Source organism: Lithobates pipiens, unplaced genomic scaffold, assembly GCF_037356315.1.
Source record: "Lithobates pipiens isolate NorthernLeopardFrog02 unplaced genomic scaffold, aLitPip1_a1.2 Scaffold_3, whole genome shotgun sequence".
Classification (NCBI taxonomy): Eukaryota; Metazoa; Chordata; class Amphibia; order Anura; family Ranidae; genus Lithobates; species Lithobates pipiens.
The window spans coordinates 5,767,651-5,791,994 of NW_027507790.1; the positions used below are offsets into that span (position 1 = coordinate 5,767,651).

At 41.5% G+C, this 24,344-nt stretch overlaps 1 protein-coding gene across 1 annotated transcript in view; it reads right to left on the reverse strand.

Moving 5' to 3' along the window:
- Positions 1–24,344, reverse strand: part of POLE (DNA polymerase epsilon, catalytic subunit) — a 132,514-nt gene that overhangs the window by 106,786 nt on the left and 1,384 nt on the right. Inside the window, exons 2-10 of the mRNA XM_077461194.1 lie at positions 15,828–15,963; positions 11,231–11,311; positions 10,807–10,851; positions 8,720–8,812; positions 6,702–6,856; positions 5,696–5,837; positions 571–651; positions 361–468; positions 145–255 (exon numbers count right to left, since the gene is read on the reverse strand). Coding sequence (XP_077317320.1) covers positions 145–255; positions 361–468; positions 571–651; positions 5,696–5,837; positions 6,702–6,856; positions 8,720–8,812; positions 10,807–10,851; positions 11,231–11,311; positions 15,828–15,963 — 952 coding nt within the window. The remainder of the gene's footprint in view (positions 1–144; positions 256–360; positions 469–570; positions 652–5,695; positions 5,838–6,701; positions 6,857–8,719; positions 8,813–10,806; positions 10,852–11,230; positions 11,312–15,827; positions 15,964–24,344) is intronic.

The window sequence follows — 24,344 nt, forward strand, 5'->3', positions numbered from 1 at the left end:
TATTTTACGTTTTTCTTACAAAAATACGATTTTACTTCCTACTGTATTAAATTGTATTGTAATTGCACTGTCTGCCCCCATGTTGTAAAGAGCTACGTTAGCGCTATATAAATCTTGTATAATAATAAGCATCTTATGCCTTACCTCATCTGGCTCATTGAAGATACAGAATGGTCCCTCATATTCTGGCTTTGGGGTGAACTCAAAGTCTTCAATATCTTCAGATACAATCTCCCTGTTTGTAATTAAATATCCCTGGAGAAAAAAAAGCAAAATGCAGGTATAAAAAAACAAAAATAAAAAATCAACTAGTCTTACTTGTCATGCCAGACTAAGTTGATAATCTGAATGAAGACACACCTGGCCATCGATCATATAGGAGATCATCATAATTTGGTCAGATTCAGCATCAGGAAACTTCAGAGGCAGTTTTGTGGTTTCAATGTCAAATGCCAAGACCACAGGATCCTAAAGTAAAAAAACCCACGCAAAAGAAACAATTTTAGGACTTAGAGCTCTCTCTAAATATTTAGGACAAAAAAATAAAATAAAAACACCTAACATGCATACCGGTCTTTCAACAAGATCATCGCGCCTTGTTATCTCTGGAGGTGAAGAGCTTCCACGATATCGCACATTGTACCAGTGAGCCTGAAAGATCACAATAAGAGAATTGGTATGAATAAGTACAGAGTAAAAATGTGATCTTTTTCTACAGCTTACCTGAAAAAAATCCTTTTCTTGGAGTACATCACAGGACACAGAGTCGGTTATTATAATAACTACTTGGGTTATACCCCACCTATTAGGTGAATAGACAATGGTAGATCAAACAGGAAGTCTTCCCCTATATAACCCCCTCCAACCCAGGAAGTACCTCAGTTTTGTAGCAAGCAATATATTTCCCAGACAAGAGAGGAAGGACCTCTGTATCCTGTGATGTACTCCAAGAAAAGGATTTTACAGGTAAGCTGTAGAAAAAAAAAAAAAAGTCTAAAATTGTCTATCATACATCACAGGACACAGAGCCGGTTATTATAACCACATGGTACATTCCACAGCAATACCCTTAAGGGGAGGGAAACCCCATCACAGAAACTGTCACCAGAAAAGGATGGGCTATGTTACACGGTGTATGAAGTATAAATCAAGGAGTGAGAAACAAGGGCCTCTGGAAAAAAAAAATGGATAGGGACGAACTCCGACACTTAACGGTACTTAAGGCCAATCTCTTTCCCCCTACCGATTGGAGAAATAAAAAAATTGCACTGGCGATAGAGATCGCACTTGTGCTGTCCCAGACAGAATATGGTTTACCTTTCAGAGCCGCATGAATCCTGGTGCCACCCTGGTGGATGATATACATGCCCCTGCAGAGGCATTTCCTGATTGAACCTACAACTGGTTTGGTTTGTTCCATAATTCAGAGCAAGGTGTATTGGCCAAAAGTTCCAAGATATTGATGGGCAGTTATCTCTCCTGTGGAGACCAAGTCCACTGAATTGTAACCACCTTCAACCAACTGGAAAGGCTGGCATGTGTGGTTATTATATTTCAAACCCCTGAAAGAAAGAATTTCCCCTTTTCCAGATTCAGAACCATCAACCAACAATTTTTAGCTCTGCAATACCCCGGGAACAGAGTTATCCGGCAATCCAATGCCCGAGTCACCAAGTTCCAGACAGAGAGAATGATCCTCTACAAAAAACCTGGAGTAGAAATACACGTAGGGAATGGGCTTCGACCTAGATACATTTCTGCAGGAAGAAGTTGTGTTGAAGGAAACCCTGGGATCGACTGCTTCCCGGGCAAAGATTATTGAGATATATTGAGATTCACACACCCTGTGTCTTCAGCAAGTCCAGCACCAGGGCTAGGTGCTCTGTGATCCCTCAGGAGCTGTGGCCAGCCCAAAGGGCAGATTCACAAAAAGGGAAAAAATAAATAAAATAAAAAACGACTTTCTACGGCAATTACAGAAATCTTTGATGAGCCTGAAAACAAAATCAGCACATGAAGATATGCATTTACCGATTATGGACCCCAAAATCTACCTCTTGCAGAGAGGTCATCACTGAACAGACCGAGCCCATCTGAAACAGAAGGATGCTCAGCAGCTTGAGATCTTAATATAGACCTCATGTTTTGAAACTGCTACCATATAATTGTTTTACAATAATGAGCCCTTCTGCTCCAAAATCCAATGCAAGGCAAAAGACAGGCGACTCTGTGGCAAACCCAGATAGACCCAAGTGGTATACTTAACCTAAGGTGTCTGCCAGTTAAAGATGGATCGAACCACCTCAGACTGCCCTAAAATCTTCTGGTCTGAGATGCTCTCAATACACGGCAACCTCAGATGCCTCCCTCATTTAAGAGGGATAGAGGAGGGAAAGAGCTTACAGCCCCTGGTCTTCGTGGGCAGTCTCCCATCCAAGTAGTAAGCAGGCTTGATCCGAGATCAGGCGCCACAGTGGCTCAGATAACCCTGAGGTCATTGATCCAACAGGAGATGTAAACACCACCAGATCACTGGACCTGAGGGTGGTGTACCTGCCTCACCCGACCACCTCTCCCTTCTGTAGTCATTTAGCTGGTCCAACAGGTAAATAACGTTGCAACTATATTAGCCAAAACGAATACGCAGCTCCCCAAGGATGCAAGCCTACGACAAAGTTAGCCTCCCACTATCAAACCCTGTATGTTTGCGGTATAATGCAAATAAGCACACACACAGCTTAATGTAAATAAGCAGATATTTATGCAGTTCAATGCTAAAAAACATCTACGCAGTTCAAGTTATGTAAACATTGGTTTATAGAATATGCATTTATGCAAACGTGCTCACGCAAATGTGGTTATGCTAGTAAGCAAACAGGTCTTCTATGCATCATGTGTTTTCTAAGCAAACATGCACACAATCATGTGTCTCACGCAATATGCGTTAAACTACTTTCCTCCCGCCATATAGCAAAATTACGGCATATGACGTCCAGCAGGATAAGCCGGGTGGGGGGGGGCACGCAGCACTGCGATAGGTGGTGTGGTTTGTCGGTCTGACACACTGCATCTCCAATTCCGGTAAAGAGCCTCTGACGTAGAGGTCTTCACTACATGATCAGCTGTGTCCAATCACAGATCACAGTGTAAACAGAAAGCGCAGTTTATGGGGTTGGGGGGGGGGGGGGGGGGTTGTCTGCATATTATCAGTGCAGACCCATTGAGGATGCCCACTTCAGACCACCAGGGATGCCAATCAGTGCCCATTAAGATGGCACTCTGAGCCAGTGATGCCTATCAGTGCCCAGTGCCGCCTATGAGTGTCACCTATCAGTGCTCATCAATGCCGTTCATCAGTGCCTCCTCATCAGCGCTAATCAGTACAGCTTCATCAATGAAGGGGAAAATGTACTTCTTTACATTGGTTTGTAACAGGAACAAAGAAAAAAACAAAACCCCCAGTGGTGATCAAATACCAGCAAAAGAAAGCTCTATTTATGGGGGGGGGGGGGGGGGGAATGATAAAAATGTTGTTTGTGTACAGTGTTGCATGACCACTCAATTGTCATTCAAAGCGGGACAGAGATGAAAGCTGAAAATTGGCCTGGGCAGGAAGGGGGTGAAAGTTCCCTGCATTTAAGTGGTTAAGAAAACACGTGTTTTAGCAAACATGCGTTTAAGCCAGTTTGCAAACCTGCACCTGCTCAACTGAACCAGGCCACATAGTAGCTTTGCAGGATTAGCCAATCACATATGCATCCAATGCAGCCTCTATGCTGCTTCACAACAGAACACACTATACTGGAGATACAACTCCTTAAAGCGCACCAATACCTGTACAGGGGTGTATCGACAGATAGCTGTACAAGCACCCAGGATTAGACAGCAAGAATATGCAGTATATAATAGTGTCTGGACACATAGCTCTTATGTAGCCATGGCCAATGGTGCTTCAGAGGCCTTCAGAGGCCTTGCTGATCCTTCAGCCCACATGGTTTACCAGCAAATGACCGCCCTTCCATTTCCCGTCTATACAGGATTAGGACATGCTGAGCGAACCCAGTGCCCTCTAGTGGCTGGAGGAGACACTGCAGAGCCCAATACTCCTGAAAGAAAAAGAGAAACTGCAACATGCAGACTTGCCATGCCTGCTGCAGGTCTCCGAGTCTAACAGGAGTCCAGCCTTCACCCACCAAGGCGGGCTCTGTCAAAAAAAACTTCAGGAACTGGGTCTCCCGTAATCTGGGGTCCACTTCCCTGGACCTGTATAGTACCCTGCAGGAAAACACCTTGGTCAGAACGAACACTGCACAGGGTTCCATTACGCAGGGTCCACGCCGGAAGGCTGTTTTACAGGCAAACCTCGAGGAATCTATTCTCTCCAGTCCAATGAGGTGTCCATTTTGGCTGACAGCTCTTTAGAATGGCTCCATATGAAGTCCATGATTCTAATGGAACCATCCAGACCTCCAAGAATGCTCACAGAGCACATGTATTACATCAGTGACCACCACCTTAGAGACACTGGCAAAAAACTGAGGTACTTCCCGTATAGGAGGCGTTATATAGGGGAGGACTTCCTGTTTGATTGAGCCGATTGATCTACCAGTGTCCATTCACCTATAGGTGGCGTATAGCCCAAGTAATTATTAGAATAACCGGCTCTATGTCCTGTGATGTACGATAAAGAAAACGCCAGCCTGGCAACAAGAGTCAATTGGATTGGAATATTGACAAAAGAGAAAACATTCAAGCACATTTTTTCTTGTTCAATATGCTTGAGTTTTAAAAAGCAATAACAAGGGGCAACAAATCAGAGATCAAGAGTAATGTACATATTTCAAAGATCAAGTATAAATCAAAAGAAAAAAAAAATAGCAATTGAACAGGAATGGTAATAAAGCAATAAGAAAAAATAGCGATTGCCTACAATGAAGTAGGAAAACAACATTGAGCATCAATCAGATTGTCATACGGATAGGGAAAATATATTCGGTGAAATAACCATAGGAACAACTTGCATGTGGGGGTAAATTAAAAAGAAGGGGAAGGCAAGAAGAGAGGAAGTGAAAGAAAGAAAATAAAAAAGGGGGAGGGGGGAATATATCTGCTGTTTGAGATCCTAGAAGGCTCTGGTTGAAACCAGTAGGTAGAAATTCAAAGCTCCAGGGTTGCCAGATGGCCAAGAATGTATTAATTTTGTCTGTCAGCTTGGCTTCAATTTTGTCATGGAGCATGACTGAATGAGTAGGGAAAGTGTAGGCAATTGAAGATTGGATGCTCAACGAATAATAAGACTGCATCTCATGTCTGCAAGATATATTTAGTGATAGGATTGGAGAGTTAGCATTTATCTGCAGGATTTAGGCAGCATAGAAGTATTTTGAGAGGCAGACTGAGGCCACCAGAGCATTTGCGGTGTATGAGGATGTCCCTTATTAAGTCAAGGTCTGGCGTTGGGCCCTACAAAGTTGATAATCCAATGTTTGAACACACTAAAGATATTAGAGGAGACCAGAATAGGTACAACCCGGTCAGGTCCGCTTTTTGTCTTGGAGCCAGCGTGGGGCAGCTGCAGTTGCTTCAGCACAGAGGTAAGATGCGTCAGCACAGAGATAAGATATGGATGGTTGTTTTTTGTTAATCACATAATTCACCATTAACATAGGGCATCCATTTGTTGGCTTTTACTTACCACATGAATTTTAAGATCTATAGAAAGGCGTACATGGTAGGGGACATCATATTCTCGCATATCAATTAAGTTCTCCATCTGATCAGATATCTTTTTAGATGGGCCTTCATCTTCAGGTGCCAAGCTGTTTCCAGCCAAAGCACTGTATAAATGGCAAAAAAAAAGTCAAACAGTAGCTGTAATAGACAATTAGGGCTCATGTAGACAAGCAAATTGCATATGTTCTGCGCAGAAATGTTCTTGCTGGCATTTCTAGAAGATGATCTGAAGCATTAGACATCTGACCCATGGAGGAGGTGAAAAAGAACCCCAATGACTCAAACTCTTTAAGTTGGAGATTTGTTACAGCTTTTAACCCAAGGACTCAGAAATGTGCAAGCCAATATATTAATAACCATAATAATGCAAAATAGAAATTTGTGGAACTCTAGGCAGGTATAAAATTACATAAAAGCAGCTCTCTATTTGAATACATCAGGATTTTTCTAAATTTTCTAGCCAATTTCCTCTGCCCCCTCACCTGCCTCACACATAAGGCCATACAAACGGGCAGAACATCAGAAGACATCTGCCAGTTCAAAATCAAAAAAAATAAAAAATAAATCTGCCATTCTGCCGGTGTTGACAGACTCCCGATCAGCGCTCTCAGCCAATGGCAGAGAGAGAGAGCTAATCAAAGTGTTCTGGGGGTTGGTTTACATACCGCAAACCAAAAACAGTGTAGTGCTATATCAGATTTTTTATTTCTGCCTGTAAACACCCCTCTTCTAATACGCACAGGCTAACAGAGTTGCATTTACAGGCAGAAAAAAAAAAAAAGCCCAACACCTGTAAAAGCGGAATTTAAGCAGGTGGGCATGAGGCCTAACTGTAGCAGGTGGAAAATATGCTCATGCACAATTGGTATTAAAAATGCTTTTCTGGCAAGATCATCTATTTTTTCTCAAGTCGATAATGAGGCACACCAGATGAATATGCATTGAACAGATAAATGGAATGTATGTACCTAGATAGCATGGTTGTGTAAGCATCACTGGCATTATCCCTTTCTTTATTCTTCCGCACAGCTGGTGAGATCTCTTTCCTCACTTTTATCAGGTCATCCACAGAATGGAATGATAGCTTGATATAGTTTCTTTTTAGACCTACCAGATGATTTGGCTGAAAAAAAACACACACATTAATGCACATCTTTGATCAGGAGAAAAATATAATGTGGCAACACAAACGATGTACTATAACTAGCAGGAAACACAGGTGAGTGGGACCTGTCTGTGCCCCTCAATGAATGCCAAGAAAAAGCTTTTCACTAAGCTCAAAATCTTATTTTCTTTACTGTCAATTCCACTAAATAGGACCATAACATTTAGAAGACTTAGTCAAGGCAGAGGTATCTTAGGGAACCGACTCCATCAGGGAGATATTGGGAGAAGCCCTCTGCAAGGCAGAAGAACTGCCACTACTAAGATAAGAACAGCATCACACTGATGTTTGTGTTATTTCTTTTTTGCCTTGTTCCTGCTCCTTTACCCTTTTAACATAAAAAAATAAATAAAAAAAAAAGCCTAAAAAAGGCCTGCAGCATCCTTTTTTTACTTTTGAGAATTACAAGGTTTACTTAATCTGTGACATGATTATCTTTGGAGACCTTTTGTCCAGGTCTCATAGGCCATTTTCATATGGCTACAGATATATTGTATCTTTAGGATTCCTTTGCATGTACTCCGATTTAAACTGCCAATGACCTGAGCTGTAAATCCATTATATACACATCTCGTTACTCTAAAGAATTTACAAAAAGCAGATGTATGTAAACATCAATTGTGCCATACGAGGTATCGCTGTGAAAGTGTGAGTAAGAGCAATGATTCAGGGGCCATAATTCCTGGTTAACTTAAGCAATGTTAAGGCTTGACGTGTTTGGCATCTGTTTAGTCAATGCAACAAAATTTTATAGATTTGACCAAAAATTGGGTATAATATTGTGTTTGTTTGCACTAAAATTTATTTTAGTGTATTTTTTCCTGAAAAGTGTTTGATAAACAGTTGATAAATATCATGCAACACAGCAATCTAACAACAAAATGTTGATTTAACATGTGTGCAAAAATAAAGTTGGCCCAGTAGGCAAGTAATGAAAAAGCACCAAAACATGATGCGCATTCTTCTGGAGTGTTTTTTTTTCTGCACATCTCTGGCAGCTAACTTTATTATTAACATGCTACTCAAATGCATTTGATTCAGTAAGATACAGTATGCCTTTGATAGGTTTCTTTGGTCAAAATGTTCATGACAATGCCTATAACCACTCAAATTTTCATCCCCACCTGTCTTAAGTGCAGGTTTTTCTGGTGGCTGTGGGGCAATACTAGCCATTTTTACTATCAAAATTATTTCTATGCCATTCCAAGGGTAGCCACGGCGCTCTAAGTTTGAAATAAATGCCCAGGTGCTCACCCACAAAAATCCATATAAATCCAAAAACTGGTTTAGGAGGCACTCATGGGTTTTGCAGAGGAGGACGATGGAAAAAAAAAAGTGCTTTTATTGTAAAATTTTTGATGAAAAAGGCGACAATAAAAACTGCTGTTTTTGATCTTACTCCTCTGAAAGACCCATGAGTGCCTCTAAACCAATTTTCTAATTAAAAAAATAAAAATATGAGAATGACAGGACATGCAGGTGTGTCACTAATGTTTAGCTTCAAACATTTAAAGAACATAACTATAAGAAATATTTTGTGTACAATATAAATAATTTGTGTACACAAAACATTACTTACAAAGCAATTTTTATATCTATAATTTCAAAATATTTTCTTACATTTACTTAGAAGTGCAGGTTTTAGGTTAAAATAATATACATCACAAAATCATATGTTGTACATAAGGTTAAACAGTATGTGGTTTAAAGTTTGATATAGAAATATATATATATATATATATATATTTATATACACATACATACACATATACACACACACCCCAACTAAAAACCTGTTAAGCAGCTAAAAAATTTACTGACCAAATCCAAATCTTCCTTGGCAACAGACTCCAGTTTTGCCAATTTTCCCTGGAACTTCTTGGATAGAAAAGATAAGACTTCTCTCTCGTATGCCTGCCAAAAAAAAAAAAATTACACAATGTTTTCTCGCTTTTTTTTATAGTAACTTTTTGTTGGGGGGGGGCGATACAATCCCCTCTGGGTGATCTATGACATTGATTTTAACACATTTTGCATTTCCGACCCATATCGCCACCGAAGATATAAAGTTGTTCTCAAAATTTTGCATACCCTGGCAGAAATCATGAAAACTTTTGCATTTATATTGGGGAAAAAAAAAAATTTAAAATGATCATGCCAAAAAAAGTTTTATTTGATGATACCGATCATATGAATCCATTATCACATAGTTGTTTGGCTCCCTTTTTAAATCATAATAAAAATCACCCAAATGGCCATGATCAAGTTTACATATCGCAAAATGTTTGGGCTTGGTGACACACACAGGTTAAAATAGCAATTAGAAGGTAAAATTTTCAAATCTGCGGCTTTTTTAAACTGCAGTAAGAGTCCGTGTATAAAGTTAATGAGTTTGTTAGCGCTCACATTGGTGCACCGTACAGGTAAGATACTGAGCCATGGGGAGAAGAAAAGAACCATCAAAAGACATGCGTAACCAGGTACTAGAACTTTATAAAAGATAGAAAAGGATATAAAGATATCTAAAGCCTTGAATATGCCAGCCAGTACTGTTAAATCACTTATTAAGTGGAAGATTCAGGGATCTCGATGCCAAGCAAAGGTCAGGTAGACCAAGATAGATTGCAGCCAAAACTGCCAAAAGAATTGTTTGGAGACAAAGAAAAACCTACAGGTAACCTCAGGAGAAATACAGGCTGCTCTGGAAAAATACAGGGAGGTTGTTTCAAGGAGCACTATATGAGGATACTTGAACAAAAATGAGCTGCATTGTCGAGTTGCCAGAAAGAAGCCTTTAATGCGCCAATGACACAAAAAAAGCCCGGTGAGGCGTGTAAAAAGGTGCAGTCAGGCATATTGCAATCAGGATTTTTTGTGACAAATGAGCAGTAAAGGCTTTTTTCTGGCAACTCGACCATGCAGATCATTTTTGTTCAAGTATCATCATATTGTGCTCCTTGAAACAAACACAGCATCTTTTTCCAGAGAAGCCTGTAAGGTTACCTGTGAGTTTTTCTTTGCATCCAAACAATTCTTCTGGCAGTTGTGGCTGCAAGCTTTCTTAAGCCCCATACACAATATCAGATTTTCTGCTGAGTTTTTCCTTCAGATTTACCAAAACCATATAATATGAGGTCAAACCTTAGGAGTTTCAATTTGTAAGCAATCAGGCAGGCCCTTGCACTACATGATTTTGGTAAATCTAAAGACAAAAATTAGCAGGAAATCTGATAGTGTGTATGGGGCTTAAGTCTACCTGACCTTGGCATCAAGAGATCCATGAATTTTCCACTTCTTAAATGTCCTTTTCCAGCTTTATAAAATCCCATTACCTTGTTATGCAGGTCTTTTGACAGTTTTTTGCTCCCACGGCTCAGTAGCTAGCCTGCTCAGTGCATCCATGTGAGAACTAACAAACTCACACTCTATGGAGGTGTTGCCATGTTGCAGTGAACGTTACAGTGCTACAGACTGAAATGGAAAGGTACATTTTTAAATACATTATGGCTTGTGTAGAAGTTTGATACGCTACATTTTTTTCCCCATTTGCTATCTTTTTGGAGTGAAATTATCCATCAAAGCAGGACTTAACATTCACTAGTGGCAAATTTACTGCCTACTAAAACATTTACCAGAAAGTTTCACCTGCAGTGAATGTCATATTTGCCATTTTACTAAAATGCCATTTGGACTTTACATATATATACACACACACACACAAGGGGAAAAAAAATAAAACACAAATCACACACAGATGGAAATGTCTTCCTCCTAAAGACAATAAAAGGTAATAAACTACTCTATTCCTCCTCACTGGTGGGATGACAGGCCAGGGGGTATTTTCTTCCTGGTGCTTTGTAGCAATAAACACAAAAGTAAATAAAGTTATTATACAGATGTGAGCTTACCTTCTTTGTGGCCACATAGAAATAAGGTTTGTATGGTAATGCAACCTACAGGAATAGAAAGATATTTGAGATACCAAGGCTTTGGCAACTGTTAAATGCAATACAATTGTCTGATTTCCAGAGTGTTTCCAGTGATGTTCTGGTCATAAAATTTAAAATCTTTTCCCCAGTTGAACAGGGACAGGTGTTTAACAGCAGTTTAGGATAACTTGGCACTAAAAATACAGAGGCATTACTTTGCCAGAGAATTGTATTTTTTTGGATTGTGACACTGCCTACTCATTGCACCAGCTGGCAGCTGTTTAGGTAAGGCGTGCAAAAAGACATAGACCAAAACCTGATCCAGATAAACTAGGAAAAAGGAATAAAAAGTCTAATTTTCCTTAAAAAAATAATCAGAGATAATTAACATTTTAAAGCTCACCTTGAATCTGCTTCCATCTTCCTGTATAAAGTAGTAGTCCACAGCACTAACTAGGCGTTTGTCCTCATCGAGAATTTCTGTCTGAAATGATAAAAACGGTATTTATAGACAGGGTAAATACACAGTGTGGAGGGACAAAAATAAATCCTACTTGACAAACTAGAACCTACATGAACTGCAACAAAATTTAAGTAACAAAGTACACAGTTTGCCACATGAAACACATAGGTCTGACATTAAAATCAAAATTGAACGTTGGAGACAATGCTAGAGTCAGAAGAATAGTGGAGTAAAATACTGGATTTTCCAGCCATGCATTTAGTATGGGTGACCAGCCAGATTTAGAAAATTGTTAAATGGGTCTTCCCTCACCTTTTAAGGGCTGCACAAAATTGGGCCAATTTACTTAAGGATTTTAGAATTTTCATACAATACATTTTGTGAATATTCATTTCAATTGTGTGCAGTTAAAATGGGCAAACAGATTTTCATTTTAAACTATTGGACAATCAAAGAAAATTCACAGAGTTAATCAACATTCTCAAATTATTTAGTAAATAAGCTAGTACAATTTATAAATTTAACTTACCAATAAAATAGAGAATATTAATTTTATCCGCTTATTTATAAAAATTGGGACACTAGCAAAAAATTTAAAAATAAAAATAAAAAAACAACTATGGGCCAGCTCAGGAGAACTCCTACCATCAGCATGCCTCGGTTTTGAAGCAAAGCAATATCCAGTGCATACCCAAACACAGGTATGGAACCTATGTCTCGCAATAGAATCCAATAAAAGGATATTATATGGAGTGCTAAAATCTAATTCTTTTTCTAGTCCATTAAAGGACACCAGAATAAAACAGAAAAACAAACTAGGGACTGCCTGAAGGACTGCCAAAAGCTGGCTTCAAATGAGGCAGAAATGGCCACCTGGTAGAACTTAGAGGAGGTACGTATGAACAGAAGACTAGGCGTGGCAGCTTTGCAAAACTGCCGAACTGTTAGTTCATGTCAAAAGCCAAAGAAGCACTCAGAGTTCCAGTAGAGTGCACCTCGGGTTGAAAGGGTGGAACCGGATTCTTAAGATCATAAGCTTAAATATTCCCCCCCCCCCCCCCCCCCCCGAGTCACCTGGAGATGGAGGAACCGGAACCTGATGCATCCTTAATGGGGGTCTATCTGGGATGACAAAAGTGAATCAGTATTCCTGAAAGAAGCAATGGCTGAGATATAGTTACTCACAGCCTGAGCTAGAACCTGACAATGGAGATAATTTTCCTTTTGGTGAACTGAAGTCAGACAGCAGGAAAAACAAAGAAAAACAGTATCCTGGTTGAGCAGAAAGGCAGAAACTGCCTCAAGCAATAGGTTTTGAGCCTCAAAAACCACCTTCTCCCTGTGAAAAAACAGAAAGGGTTTTTTTCTTTGAGGCTAGGGCCTTCAGTTCAGATACTCACCTTGCAGAGATTATGGCTACAAGGAATACCACCTTGTGGGTGAAAATAGAGAAAATAATGTTTCTAATTGGTTCAAACTGCAATTTAAGAAAACACAGAGAACCAGATATAGATTCCATGGAATAACAGATAGGAGGGCTCTTTCATGTAGCTTCACCTACACAAAATGCATCAAAATGTGAGAGTCCAACAACCTCCAACACAGAACAGAAGGGACAGAAACTTGACCACTAAAAAGGAGCCAAATGCCGGCCCAGACCCAGCTGCAGAAAAGAGGTGGTATCCCAATGATAAACTCCTGGGGTGGAAGCACCAGGAGGTGTGCCAAAGTGAAAGTTGTTCTAAAAGGCAGAAGGTTTCATACCTGCAATCTGTTTTATGCATTAAGGTAGTGGTATATTTAGGTTTTGTACTGCCCTAGGCCTGACTGAACTCATGCCCCCTTAATTTTAATATGACCCACCCCTTCCTGTCAAGGCCATACCCCTTCCTGTTTAAGACCCACCCTGTCATCTGTAAACCACACCCCTTCCTTTTAGGCACCACCTCTCTGTACATTAGTGCAGCCTTATCACTGCCCATATCAGTACAGATTTATCAGTGCGGCCTCATCAGGGGCCACCATTGCAGCATATTGGTGCCTATCAGTGCAGCAGATCAGTTCTGCCTTATAAGTGCAGTTTAAGAGTGCTGCCTCATAAGTGGGCATCAGTGTGGCCCCATCAGGGGGCACCATTGCAGCCTATCAGTGCCCATCAGTGCTGTCTTATCAGTGCAGCTTAAGAGTGCCACCTCAGAGGGCATCAGTGCAGCCCATCAGTGTAGCTTAAGAGTGCCACCTCATCAGTTTCAAATATCACAGCTTATTAGTGTGTATATATTTATTATAGCAAGGAGCACTTTGCAGTACATGAATTTACATGGAGCCCAGGGTCACACTAGTGATCAAAGACATCGCATCACATGTGATGTGAGATGCGCGTTCAGCCATACAGTTGTACAGCTGAACTCGCATTCGATTCGCAGGAAAAATAAAAAATAATCGGATCGCATGGGTTTTCTCACCTATGCAATCCGATTCCTGTGCAAGTTCACAGTTCGCACTGCGCCCCCAGTCCCCCCGTTTTACTTACCTCACCCCTTACCATACCCCTAGGTATGAACCTAGGCTTAGCGGAGGGTGTCTTTGTTGACGCCGCCCAGCAAAGTGCTGGCCTAGGCCAAGACACAGCAAGGCATTAAAAGGGTTGTAAAGGTAAATGTTTTTTCACCTTAATGCATTCTATGCATTAAGGTGAAAAAACATCTGACAGTGCCTGCGCCCCCAGTCCCCCCGTTTTACTTACCTCACCCCTTGAAAGTCCTGTGCTCGTCCTCGACTTCCTCTTCACCACTCAGCCTGGCCGCTGATTGGCTGGAGTGGATGGATGGATGGAAAGCAGCGCAGCCATTGGCTTGCGCTGCTGTCAATCACATCCACTGACGCGGAGCGCCGGGGCCGTGTGATACAGCGAGCGGCTATAGCCGCCAGCTGTATCACGGGAGCGCGCCCGCAGATGCTTCTCACCATGCGAGGGAGCTCGCATGAACGTGAGAAGCACCTGCAGGAGGAAGTAGAGACAGCCGCCGAGGGACCCCAGAAGAGCAGGTTCGGGGCCACTCTGTGCAAAACGAGCTGCACAGTGGAGGTAAGTATAACATGTTTGTTATTTAAAAAAAATAATAAAATTAACAATCCCTTTAGGGCCGGTTCACACTGGGGGCGATGCGAGGCGACACGACTTGTCTCGCCGCGATCTGACAAGTCGCCCTCGTTCTGTACAATGGAACCGTTCTGAGAGGAGCGACTCGAGTCGCTCCGACTCAGAAAAAAGGTTCCTGTACTACTTTTGGGCGACCTCGGGGCGACTTGCATTGACTTCTATACAGAAGTCATTTGCAAGTCGCCGCTGAGGTCGCGGCAGGTCGCGGCGAGGCAAGTCGGTGTCGCCTCGCATCGCCCCCTGTGTGAACCGGCCCTTAAGGTACACAACTTCTGTATACAGCTCCTCTCCCAGAAAGCTGGTAACAGGTGAGGGTCAGATGGCCATTCACTGTATACAGACAGCAGGAATGGATCAAAATTGGACATGGCTCTTTGCCAGCAGGAACCGCAGCGGGCAGAGGATTCCTAAACCCTGTATAGGGAGAAAGATGTAGAGTATGTGCCAAATTTCACCTAGATGTAAGCACTTCCACATTGTTAACTCCTTCTGCAGTCAAGGCCAGCAGGTATGGGGAATAAAAGGCCCCCAGCCAAGGTAATTGAGGTAGCTCTTGATGCTTGGCCCAACCAGTCCACTCACCAATAGAGTTTTTACAGACAGGCAATGTCAACAACTTTGGACGTGAAAAGCGCTCTGGATCTAGTTTTTACTAGAATGGAGCCTGGAACGTGGAAGCTAAAGCCTAAAGACAAGTTTCAGGTAATACACGCAACAGTCAGTACAGCAGGACCCAGGCACAGCATTCCAAAGTCGTGAGGCGTATGAGGCGTAACTTACTAGTGGCAACCTACTTGGAGAAACCAGGAAAGTGGCGTGGTTATCCCAATATAAACCAAAGGCGACGTTTTTTTCTAGGTTCTGGTGAGTGACCATTTCAGAAGGTGGTGGTGATACACGAAGTGGTGAAAAGGCTTTTAATAAGCATGGATGTGAATTTGTGCACACTATGCACATGGGAATGGATTTAAATGATAAAATTGTGAAGTGGGGATTATTGTAGAAAAAAAAAAAAAAAAACTACGTCCTGGGGTTTTGATATTTTGCACTTGATAACGTGCACTATTGTTACTTTGCCCATTACAGTTATATAGCTTTGATGTTTGTACACATTTTGCAGACACCATTTTAGTGGTAATATTGTATAAGCACTTTTGGATCAGTGCAGTTACATTTCATCTATGGGTAATGAAAAATAAAAATAAAAACACATTTCACCCCCAAAAATAGTGTTACTATTTTTTAGCAGAATTTTGAAGGCTGTCAAGGTAGCACTAGGGTGTGCATAAACTGGGTACCAGTGCAATATACAGTTGTTAACATGATAAAAACAAGCAATATACTTTATGTCGCAAAATAAATCAATGGACTTACTGGATGCATGTTGAGTAACCAGCCTGTTTTTTCTCCAGGCTCTCGAATCCTCTCAAAGGCATACTGAGCATCAATTTTATCCGTCCACTGACTGCGTTCCAATCTCTTAGCAGCGGAGTTTGATGAAGCATCTTCTCTAAAGGCACAAGGATAACACAACAATGTCAAATGTTACAATACGACAAACCACTCAGCTCAGATGCTGCCAGTCTTATATGGAAATCTTTATCTTCTCACATCACAAAAACCCTGCCATTACTTATCTCACACACACCAGAGATTGGATACCATCTCACCAGACTGCTGTTAATGCCATTCCACTGGATTTGGTAAAAATGTTACTTTGTCTTCTTTTTGTTACAGTTCATTATTTTTTTTTGCTACTGCTCTATATCAGATATAACATCCCAGCTTCTGCTGCTAAGAACGTGAAAGCACTTTAATTACTATGGTGTTCGTTTATGAAACTGAACAGCAGTGGTCCCGAGGATCGCCGTTGATCTCAGTCTATTAACAGATTATGAAAGATGATCGGGGAGAAAATGTTCCCCACCGATTATCTCCGCACACAGAGAAGCTGCGATTGACTGACACAAAAACGGACAGTTTATGAAGATGCATTCTCCTCGATCAGACCCCCCAAGACAGTAACCATGTCCCCCTGCTAAATATATATATATATATATATATCACGAGATTACAGAACCAGGGGGCGTTCTCCAAGGTTTGTAAATCACTTCACAAGAGGAAAAGCGAGCTACACTGCTTCATAATCTGGCACACAGAGAACGATCTCCACTGTGAATACCGGAGAATGGAGCAGTGAATATTTTTTCCCTACTTCATGAATGGAAAACTATGTCAGGTGTTAGTGTATTAACAGCATATGGATTATTGAACCAATTTCAATAATATTTCCACGTGAACTCAAACTCCATGTGTGCAGAAAATGACAAAACATCAAGCTTGACAGTATTTAACCACTTAAGCCCCGGACCAATTTGCAGCCAAAGGACCAAGCCCCTTTTTGCGATTTGGCACTGTGTCACTTTAACTGACAATTGCGCGGTCATGCGAGGTGGCTCCCAAACAAAATTGGCGTCCTTTTTTTGGTGGTATTTAATCACCTCTGCGGTTTTTATTTTTTGTGCTATAAACAATAGAGCAACAATTTTGAAAAAAATTCAATATTTTTTACTTTTTGCTATAATATCCCCAAAAAATATATTAAAAAAAATTTTTTTTCCTCAGTTTAGGCCGATACGTATTCTTCTACATATTTTTGAAAAAATAAATAAAAAAATTATCGGACTTAGCGATTATTGGTTTGCGCAAAAGTTATAGCGTTTACAAAATAGGGGATAGTTTTATAGAATTTCTATAATTTTTTTTTTTTACTAGTAATGGCAGCGCTCAGAGATTTTTATTGTGACTGCGACATTATGGCGGACACATCAGACATTTTTGACACCATTGTCATTTATACAGCAATCAGTGCTATTTAAATGCACCGATTCCTGTGTAAATGACACTGGCAGCGAAGGAGTTAACCACTAGGGGGCAGTGTAGTGTTATGTGTTTTTTTTTATTGTAGGGGGCGTGGCCTGGCATGTGACGTCACTGATCTCGTTCCCTATAAAAGGGAAGAGATGAAAGGTGACAGCCACAGTAGGATGCACGGGGAGAGGTTTGTTTACACAGACCTCTCCTCGTTCTTCAGCTCTGTGACTCAACCCAGCGTACCCGATCTCCGCTGGTGTCCCACGGTCACGGAGCTCCCGACCCACGGCTGGGCACTTGAAAAGCAACGTACAGGTACATGCTTGTGCCCAGCCCTGCCATTCTGCCTATATGTGCAAGAGGCGGTCCTTAAGTGGTTAATGTAAACTGTCCAATGTATGCATTCTATTCCCATCCTTGGCAAGTCCCCACTGTTAGTAAATATCACAATGCTACTGTCTTACTACATGCATCTCTACCTTATAATATTGCACATAAGATTTATAAGCTTTTTTTCATTGCCCCATGCGAGCTTATAGAGTTGTACATCCTCATTATTACCAGTCAGTCTCAATGCTTGGGTTGAAATTAATATTGCACAAACACCCCATATAAAATTTTGTTCAGTGTTCCATGTGAGTTTACAGACATATAGGTTTTAAAACGATGATCAGTTTCCACTCCTATTGGTCACTATTAATACCGCACATTGTACTGATTATAAAAGGGTATAAACAATTACGACATGATGGTTTGGCCCCCACAGAGCCCTAATCTCAACATCATCAAATCTGTCTGGGATTCCATGAGGAAACAGAAGTATATGAGGCAGCCTACATCTACAGAAGATCTGTGGCTAGTTCTTCCAGATGTTTGGAACAACCCACCCGCCGAGTTCCTTCAAAAACTGTGTGCAAGTGTACCTAGAAGAATTGATGCTTGTTTGAAGCCAAAAAGAGTAGTCACTCCAAATATTGATTTGATTTAGATTTTTATTCTGTTTGCTCACTTTGCATTTTGAAAATTGAGAAAAATATTTCATATATATATATATATATATATATATTTTTAAAGCATTCTTACTTGACAGCATTTCTTCACACCTACCGAAACCATTTGTGCAGTACTGTATGTAAACGCACCACACGTGAGGCATCGTCACGAACGTAAGAGCGAGACCAATAATTCTAGTGCCAGACCTTCTATGCAACGCCAAACTGGTAACCTGTAAAGGCTATTAACTCTTTCACTGCCGCCACCATTTTTGCCTTTTTTTTTTTTTAACACATTTAAAAAAATCATTTTGGACCTGATGATTACATAAAACCACCAAACATTCTATATATTCTGAAAGCAGATACCCTACAGAACAGAATAGTGATAGTCCAATTTGGTAGGTCATTTGATATTACCACAAAATCTCTGTAGAAAACACACTAAAGTGAATTTTAGGGCAAACAAATACAATACAGTTTAAACTACCCAATTTTGTGGTAAAATACAAGAGACAAGGTTGCATCGAGTAAATAGATACCCAACATGTAAAACCTTACATTTGTGTGCGCCCGTGAAATAATCAACAAACTTCAATACTCTATCTTTTCTATAGGGGACACTTAAAAAGTCACCTATAGGTCATCAGTTTAGTGTTACAGAAGAGGTCTTGTGTTAGAATTGCAATTTCACAATTTACAGTTTGACACGTAGGCAGCCGACGCGTGTTTACGTTCGTTGGTGCGTATATGTGGGGGAACCTCCATTTTTCGGAGGGGGCGGGGTTTATGTGCTCGAGTGTAACTCTTTTTTTTAATCACATGGGGACAAAAAAAGCTGAGTGAGACTTACCGGTAACTCCTTTTCTAAGAGTCTTCCAGGACAGCCCATGAGACCTAGGGCTCCTCCTACCAGGACAGGAAACACATTACCCCCACCAGATAAAAGGGCGGTCCTCCAGGCCCCATGTCAGTCTTCTCAAGAACCGTAGGACGTCCCTGCAAAACATGTGCATAATACACATAACCAGGTGGGAATCCGGCTGTCCTGGAAGACTCTCAGAAAAGAAGTTACCGGTAAGTCTAACTCAGCTTTTCTCCAAGCGTCTTCCAGGACAGCCCATGAGACGATGAGCCAGAACTTACCAGTCTAGAAAAGGACAACTGCCTGAAGGACCTTACGACCAAACGCCTGCTCCAGAGTGGATAGGAGATCCAGGCGATAATGTTTAATGAAGGTCGAGTAACTGGACCATGTGGCAGCCCTGCAAATTTGATCCAGTGAGGCACCTGCCCTCTCAGCCCAAGACGTAGATAAGGCTCTAGTAGAGTGCGCAGTAACAAAAGGCAGAGGAATCTCCCTAATTTTGTAAACTTCAGAGATAGCTTGCTTTATCCACCTGGCTAATGTGGCTTTAGATGCCCTATTTCCCCTATCAGTTCCTGAAAGGAGGACAAACAAGGCATCAGTTTTTCTAAAGGTCCTGGTGAGCTCAAGATAGACAAGGAGGATCCTCCTTACATCCAAGAAACTAAACTTTCTTTCTTGGTCGCCCTGTGGCGAACTACAAAAGGATGGCAGTACAATGTCCTGAGTTCAGTGGAATGTACTGGCCACCTTGGGCAAAAAACCTGAATCAGTTCTCAAAACAACTCGATCCTCAAAAATCGTGAGGAAAGGCTCCCTTACTGATAGGGCCTGCAGCTCACTTACCCTATGAGCTGAGGTAATAGCTACAAGAAAAACAGCTTTTAATGCAAGTAATTTAACTGAAAGATTCTCAGGGGGCTCAAAAGGAAATTCAACCAGAGTTTGAAGCACCAGGGACCGGTCCCAAGATAGACAACTTCTCACCACTACTGGTCTGGCCCTAGAAATTGATTTGAAAAATCTGGCTATAGTGGGATTTTCCAGGAGAGAAAACTGGAGGAAAAAAAACCACTGATAGTACCTTAACCACTTCCCATCCGGCCAATGCACATATACGGCCGGGTGGGAGCCGTCTACTTCTGATAGGACGTTCAGGAACGTCCTTCAGAAGGAGCGGGATCGCCCGCGCAGCGGCGCAATCCCGATGTGCTCGTGTCACCCGGACACGGCGCATCTCAGATCGGCAGGAGGGCTCTGTGATTGGCCCTCCTGATCACATGAGATAAAGGAAAAGGTCTGGTGTCCCCAGTGACACACTTCCATCCCTGTAACATACTACAAACAACAAAGGATTCGCCCTGGGGCTTCAGAAGCATGGCGTCTGCGATTTTGCAGACGTCAGCATAGCTGGACGCACTATAGCATCAGATGGCATGGGGGTATGCTTGCATTTGCGTGCCTTCCTATGACATTGGGTGCCCCCTGCACTCACATGTCAGCCATCCACACATGGTGTTAGGGGCGGAGCCTCCTGGGGCCTTCCGGGGTTAAATTGGAGGTCAGGCATGGCTTGGATTTCATTTCACTCTTCACTGAGGACGCACACAGCTGTGGAGATTGCTTGCTGTCTCATTACTTTTATACTTAGTAATACCTGAGTAAGGTGAATATCCTATATTCACCTTTTTGATACTTACTTTATTTAGGCACACTTGCATATCTTACACATTGTTTATCTTATGAGCACTTATTCTCATTTATTTATTTATTTGGATACTGTTGATTTTTCCACACAAGTCCATCTTTCTCCTTTTTCTTTTCTTATCTTGTCACCTGCTAGTATCCCCTTGCTACCCTATGTTTTCCACCTTCTCCATGTCCCTACCATCTTTGATCCAGGCCTTACTTCGCTATACACATCTTTATGCCTATACTCATTCATTTTACTTTACTGCTTTAGATGCCTGATAAACATATTTGTTTATAGCTTATACACTTTATGGACTAATGAGGTTCCTAGGGATACATCACTACCCACACAATTGTAGTTCACCTTTTTCCCCCCTTTCTTTGTCCACTTTGTCCCCTGGTAGTACCCCTCTGTTGTCCTAGGTTTCTAACCATCTTCATGGCCCTACAACCTTTGGCTCAGGCCTTTCATTCATGCATACATGCATACATATCTTTATACCAATATCTATTGATTTTACTCTACTACTTTAGATGCCTGACAAACATACTTATGTTCACATCCTATACTCTTTATCGACCAATGAGGACCCTAGGGATACATCACTACACCTTTGCCATCCCTGCTCTCTGTTTGGCCCTGGATGGGGTCCCATTTGATTCTGCCCCCTCAGCTCCCTGGGGAGGCATCTGCTGCCGCTGTCTCGAGGCCGCACACCTGGAGCCATGGCCAAGCTCAGTGGTAAGTATGGGGGGGGGGGGGGGCCCTACAACCTCTCCTACCCTGTGCCTTTATAACTAATACTGTGCTATATTGCCAAACATATATATTTTTGTTCATCCTAGGTACATTGTTACACACATCCACCCTTGAAGAGCGAGCTGGATCTCACGAAACTAGTCGGGTAGTATGATACCCGTGTACCATGTACTACTTCTACATTTATGTACCAATACTCCTTGTTTATATATTATTTAATTGGCAACCGTTGATGTTATTTATCCATGTAAACAATTGTACTTGAATAAACCATATACTATATTTACTACTGTTATGTTTACTGGCGGAAGCAGTACCCACTTAATTTAAAGTCCCAGGGCGAATCCTTTGTTGTTTGTCCTGATGTGATTGGACACGGCCGTCATGTGATGTAAACAAAGAGCCGGTTGTTAGGCAATCGGCTCCTCCTCTCCTCACACAGAAGTCATCGCTGAGGAAAGGAGAGCAGATCGCTGCAGCCGGCTGATAATCAGTGAGTATGAGCTGTTTTTTTACAGCTTTTTACTCACTGATCACCAGCCTAGTGTAATACACAACACACCACACAGTATAAACACAGTCCCCACATATGTCCCCAAAACATACATGTCCCCAAATAATAAAAACACATGTCCCTAATAATAAAAACATGTCCCCCACATATGTCTCACTAAAACTTACATGTCCCAATGATTATCTGAACACATATGTACGTGATCGCCTGCACACATATGTACATGATCATTTGCGTACATATGTCCGTGATCACACAAACCAATTATTATACACTTAACTGATTTTTTTTTACCAAAAACATGTAGCAGAATACATTTTGGCTTAAATTTAAGAGAAAATTTGATTTTATTGGATTTCTTTTAAAATAGAAAAAAGAAAATATTGTTTTTTTTTTCCAAATTTCCGCTTTTTTTGCGCTTATATCGCAAAAAATAAAAAACGGAGTCGTGAATAAATACCACCAAAATAAAGCTCTATTTCTGCGAACAAAATGATAAAAATGTCATTTGGGTACAGTGTAGCATGACCGCGCAATTGTCACTGAAAGCGATAGAGCGATGAAAGCTGAAAATTGGGCTGGGAAGGAAGGGGGCGAAAGTGCCCTGTATTGAAGTGGTTAAAAGTACAGTAGGTGCCCGCGATATTGTTTCAATTTCTCCTCTTTTAATCAGCGAGATTAAAACCCTGAAAGCCCCATCGTGGGAGCCAGCGCCGAGCTGGCTCGCATCAGGAAAGGAAAAAGGTTTCTTTCCCTTTCCCGATGAGCGACAAGCATCGCTGACATTGAGGCCGGGTTCACATCTTGACTGCTAATCTCTGGAAGGCTGGATGGATAGGGATGTGAAGGTAGGCATCCCTCAAATCCAAAGTTGCCATGAAGCAGTTTGGGTAGAGAAGGTTTTTGATTGTGAATACCGTCTCCATACGGCAATGTTTGTATCTGATTGAATGGTTTAAAGTCTGGAGATTCAGGATAAGTCGAAACTTTGCCGATGGCTTTTTGACAACAAATACATGGGAATAAAACCCCTTGCCCTGATCAGACTAGGGAACAGGGATCAGGACTTTTTGATCCAATAAGTCTCCAATTTGGAGACCCAGAGCCTTTGCTTTATCTCGATTTTGGGGAGGAAAGGTGACCAATAACCGCTCTGGTGGTTGGTGGGCAAATTGCAGCCTGTACCCGTTGGTCACTAGGTCTAGGATGAAGGGACTCGAAGTGACTGCTGCCCACTGTGGGAGAAAGGCCCTCAATCTTCCTCTCAGTGGGAAACACGAGTCACTGCGGCTTGCCGGGCTGCTGAGGAGGATTAAACAGGACCCCCACTTTTACCTCTGCCTTTGTGACCTGTCCAATTTTTTTTTTTTTTAGGCCTGCTATCCTTTTCTTTAGGACCTCGCTGCATGCTTTGGCCTTGAAAAAAACTTTCTAGCGGTCGGGTTTCTCTTCTCTGGAAATGCCTTTTTCCTATCGGCTGTGCGTTCCAGTGCCTCCTGCAGTCCTGGGCCAAAAAGATGATCGCCTGTTAATAGAGGCCGCCCGATATATCGGCCGATATTTGCCGTTTAATTAATCGGCATCGGCCGATTGTGCTGATAAAAAGGCCGATTTAGAACTACAGCGTGACTTGCAAATGACTTCTGTAATAGAAGTCAATGCAAGTTGCCTGAGTCTTTAGAGAAGCCGACTTGTTTCCTCTCTGGGCAGTCCAAGAAAAGAGTAGATACAATGTTTACACTTGAATGAACTCATCTCAGTGTGTAGAGTTCTCAGTTTAACCATTTAAAGACTAAATCTTTTCTGACACTTGTTACTTACAAGTGAAAATCCTTTATTTTCTGCCAGAAAATTACTTAGACCCCCCCAAAAATTATATATATTATATATATATATATATATATATATATATATATATATATATATATATATATATACTTTAGCAGAGATCCTAGGGAATAAATTAGCGGTTGTTGCAATATTTTATGTCACACAGCATTTTTCGCAGAGGTCTTTCAAATGCAGGTTTCCAGATTTCTGGCCACACATGTGGAGGCCAGAGCTGGTTTGAGGTTCCCAACAGCTGAGTCCTAGGCTCTGTGGAGGAGGATATGCCCTCTCTTGTTCATCGGGTCCTTAAGCGTGCCCATATCATAGAAAGCTAGGTCCGAGTTTTTTTAAACTTTTGAAA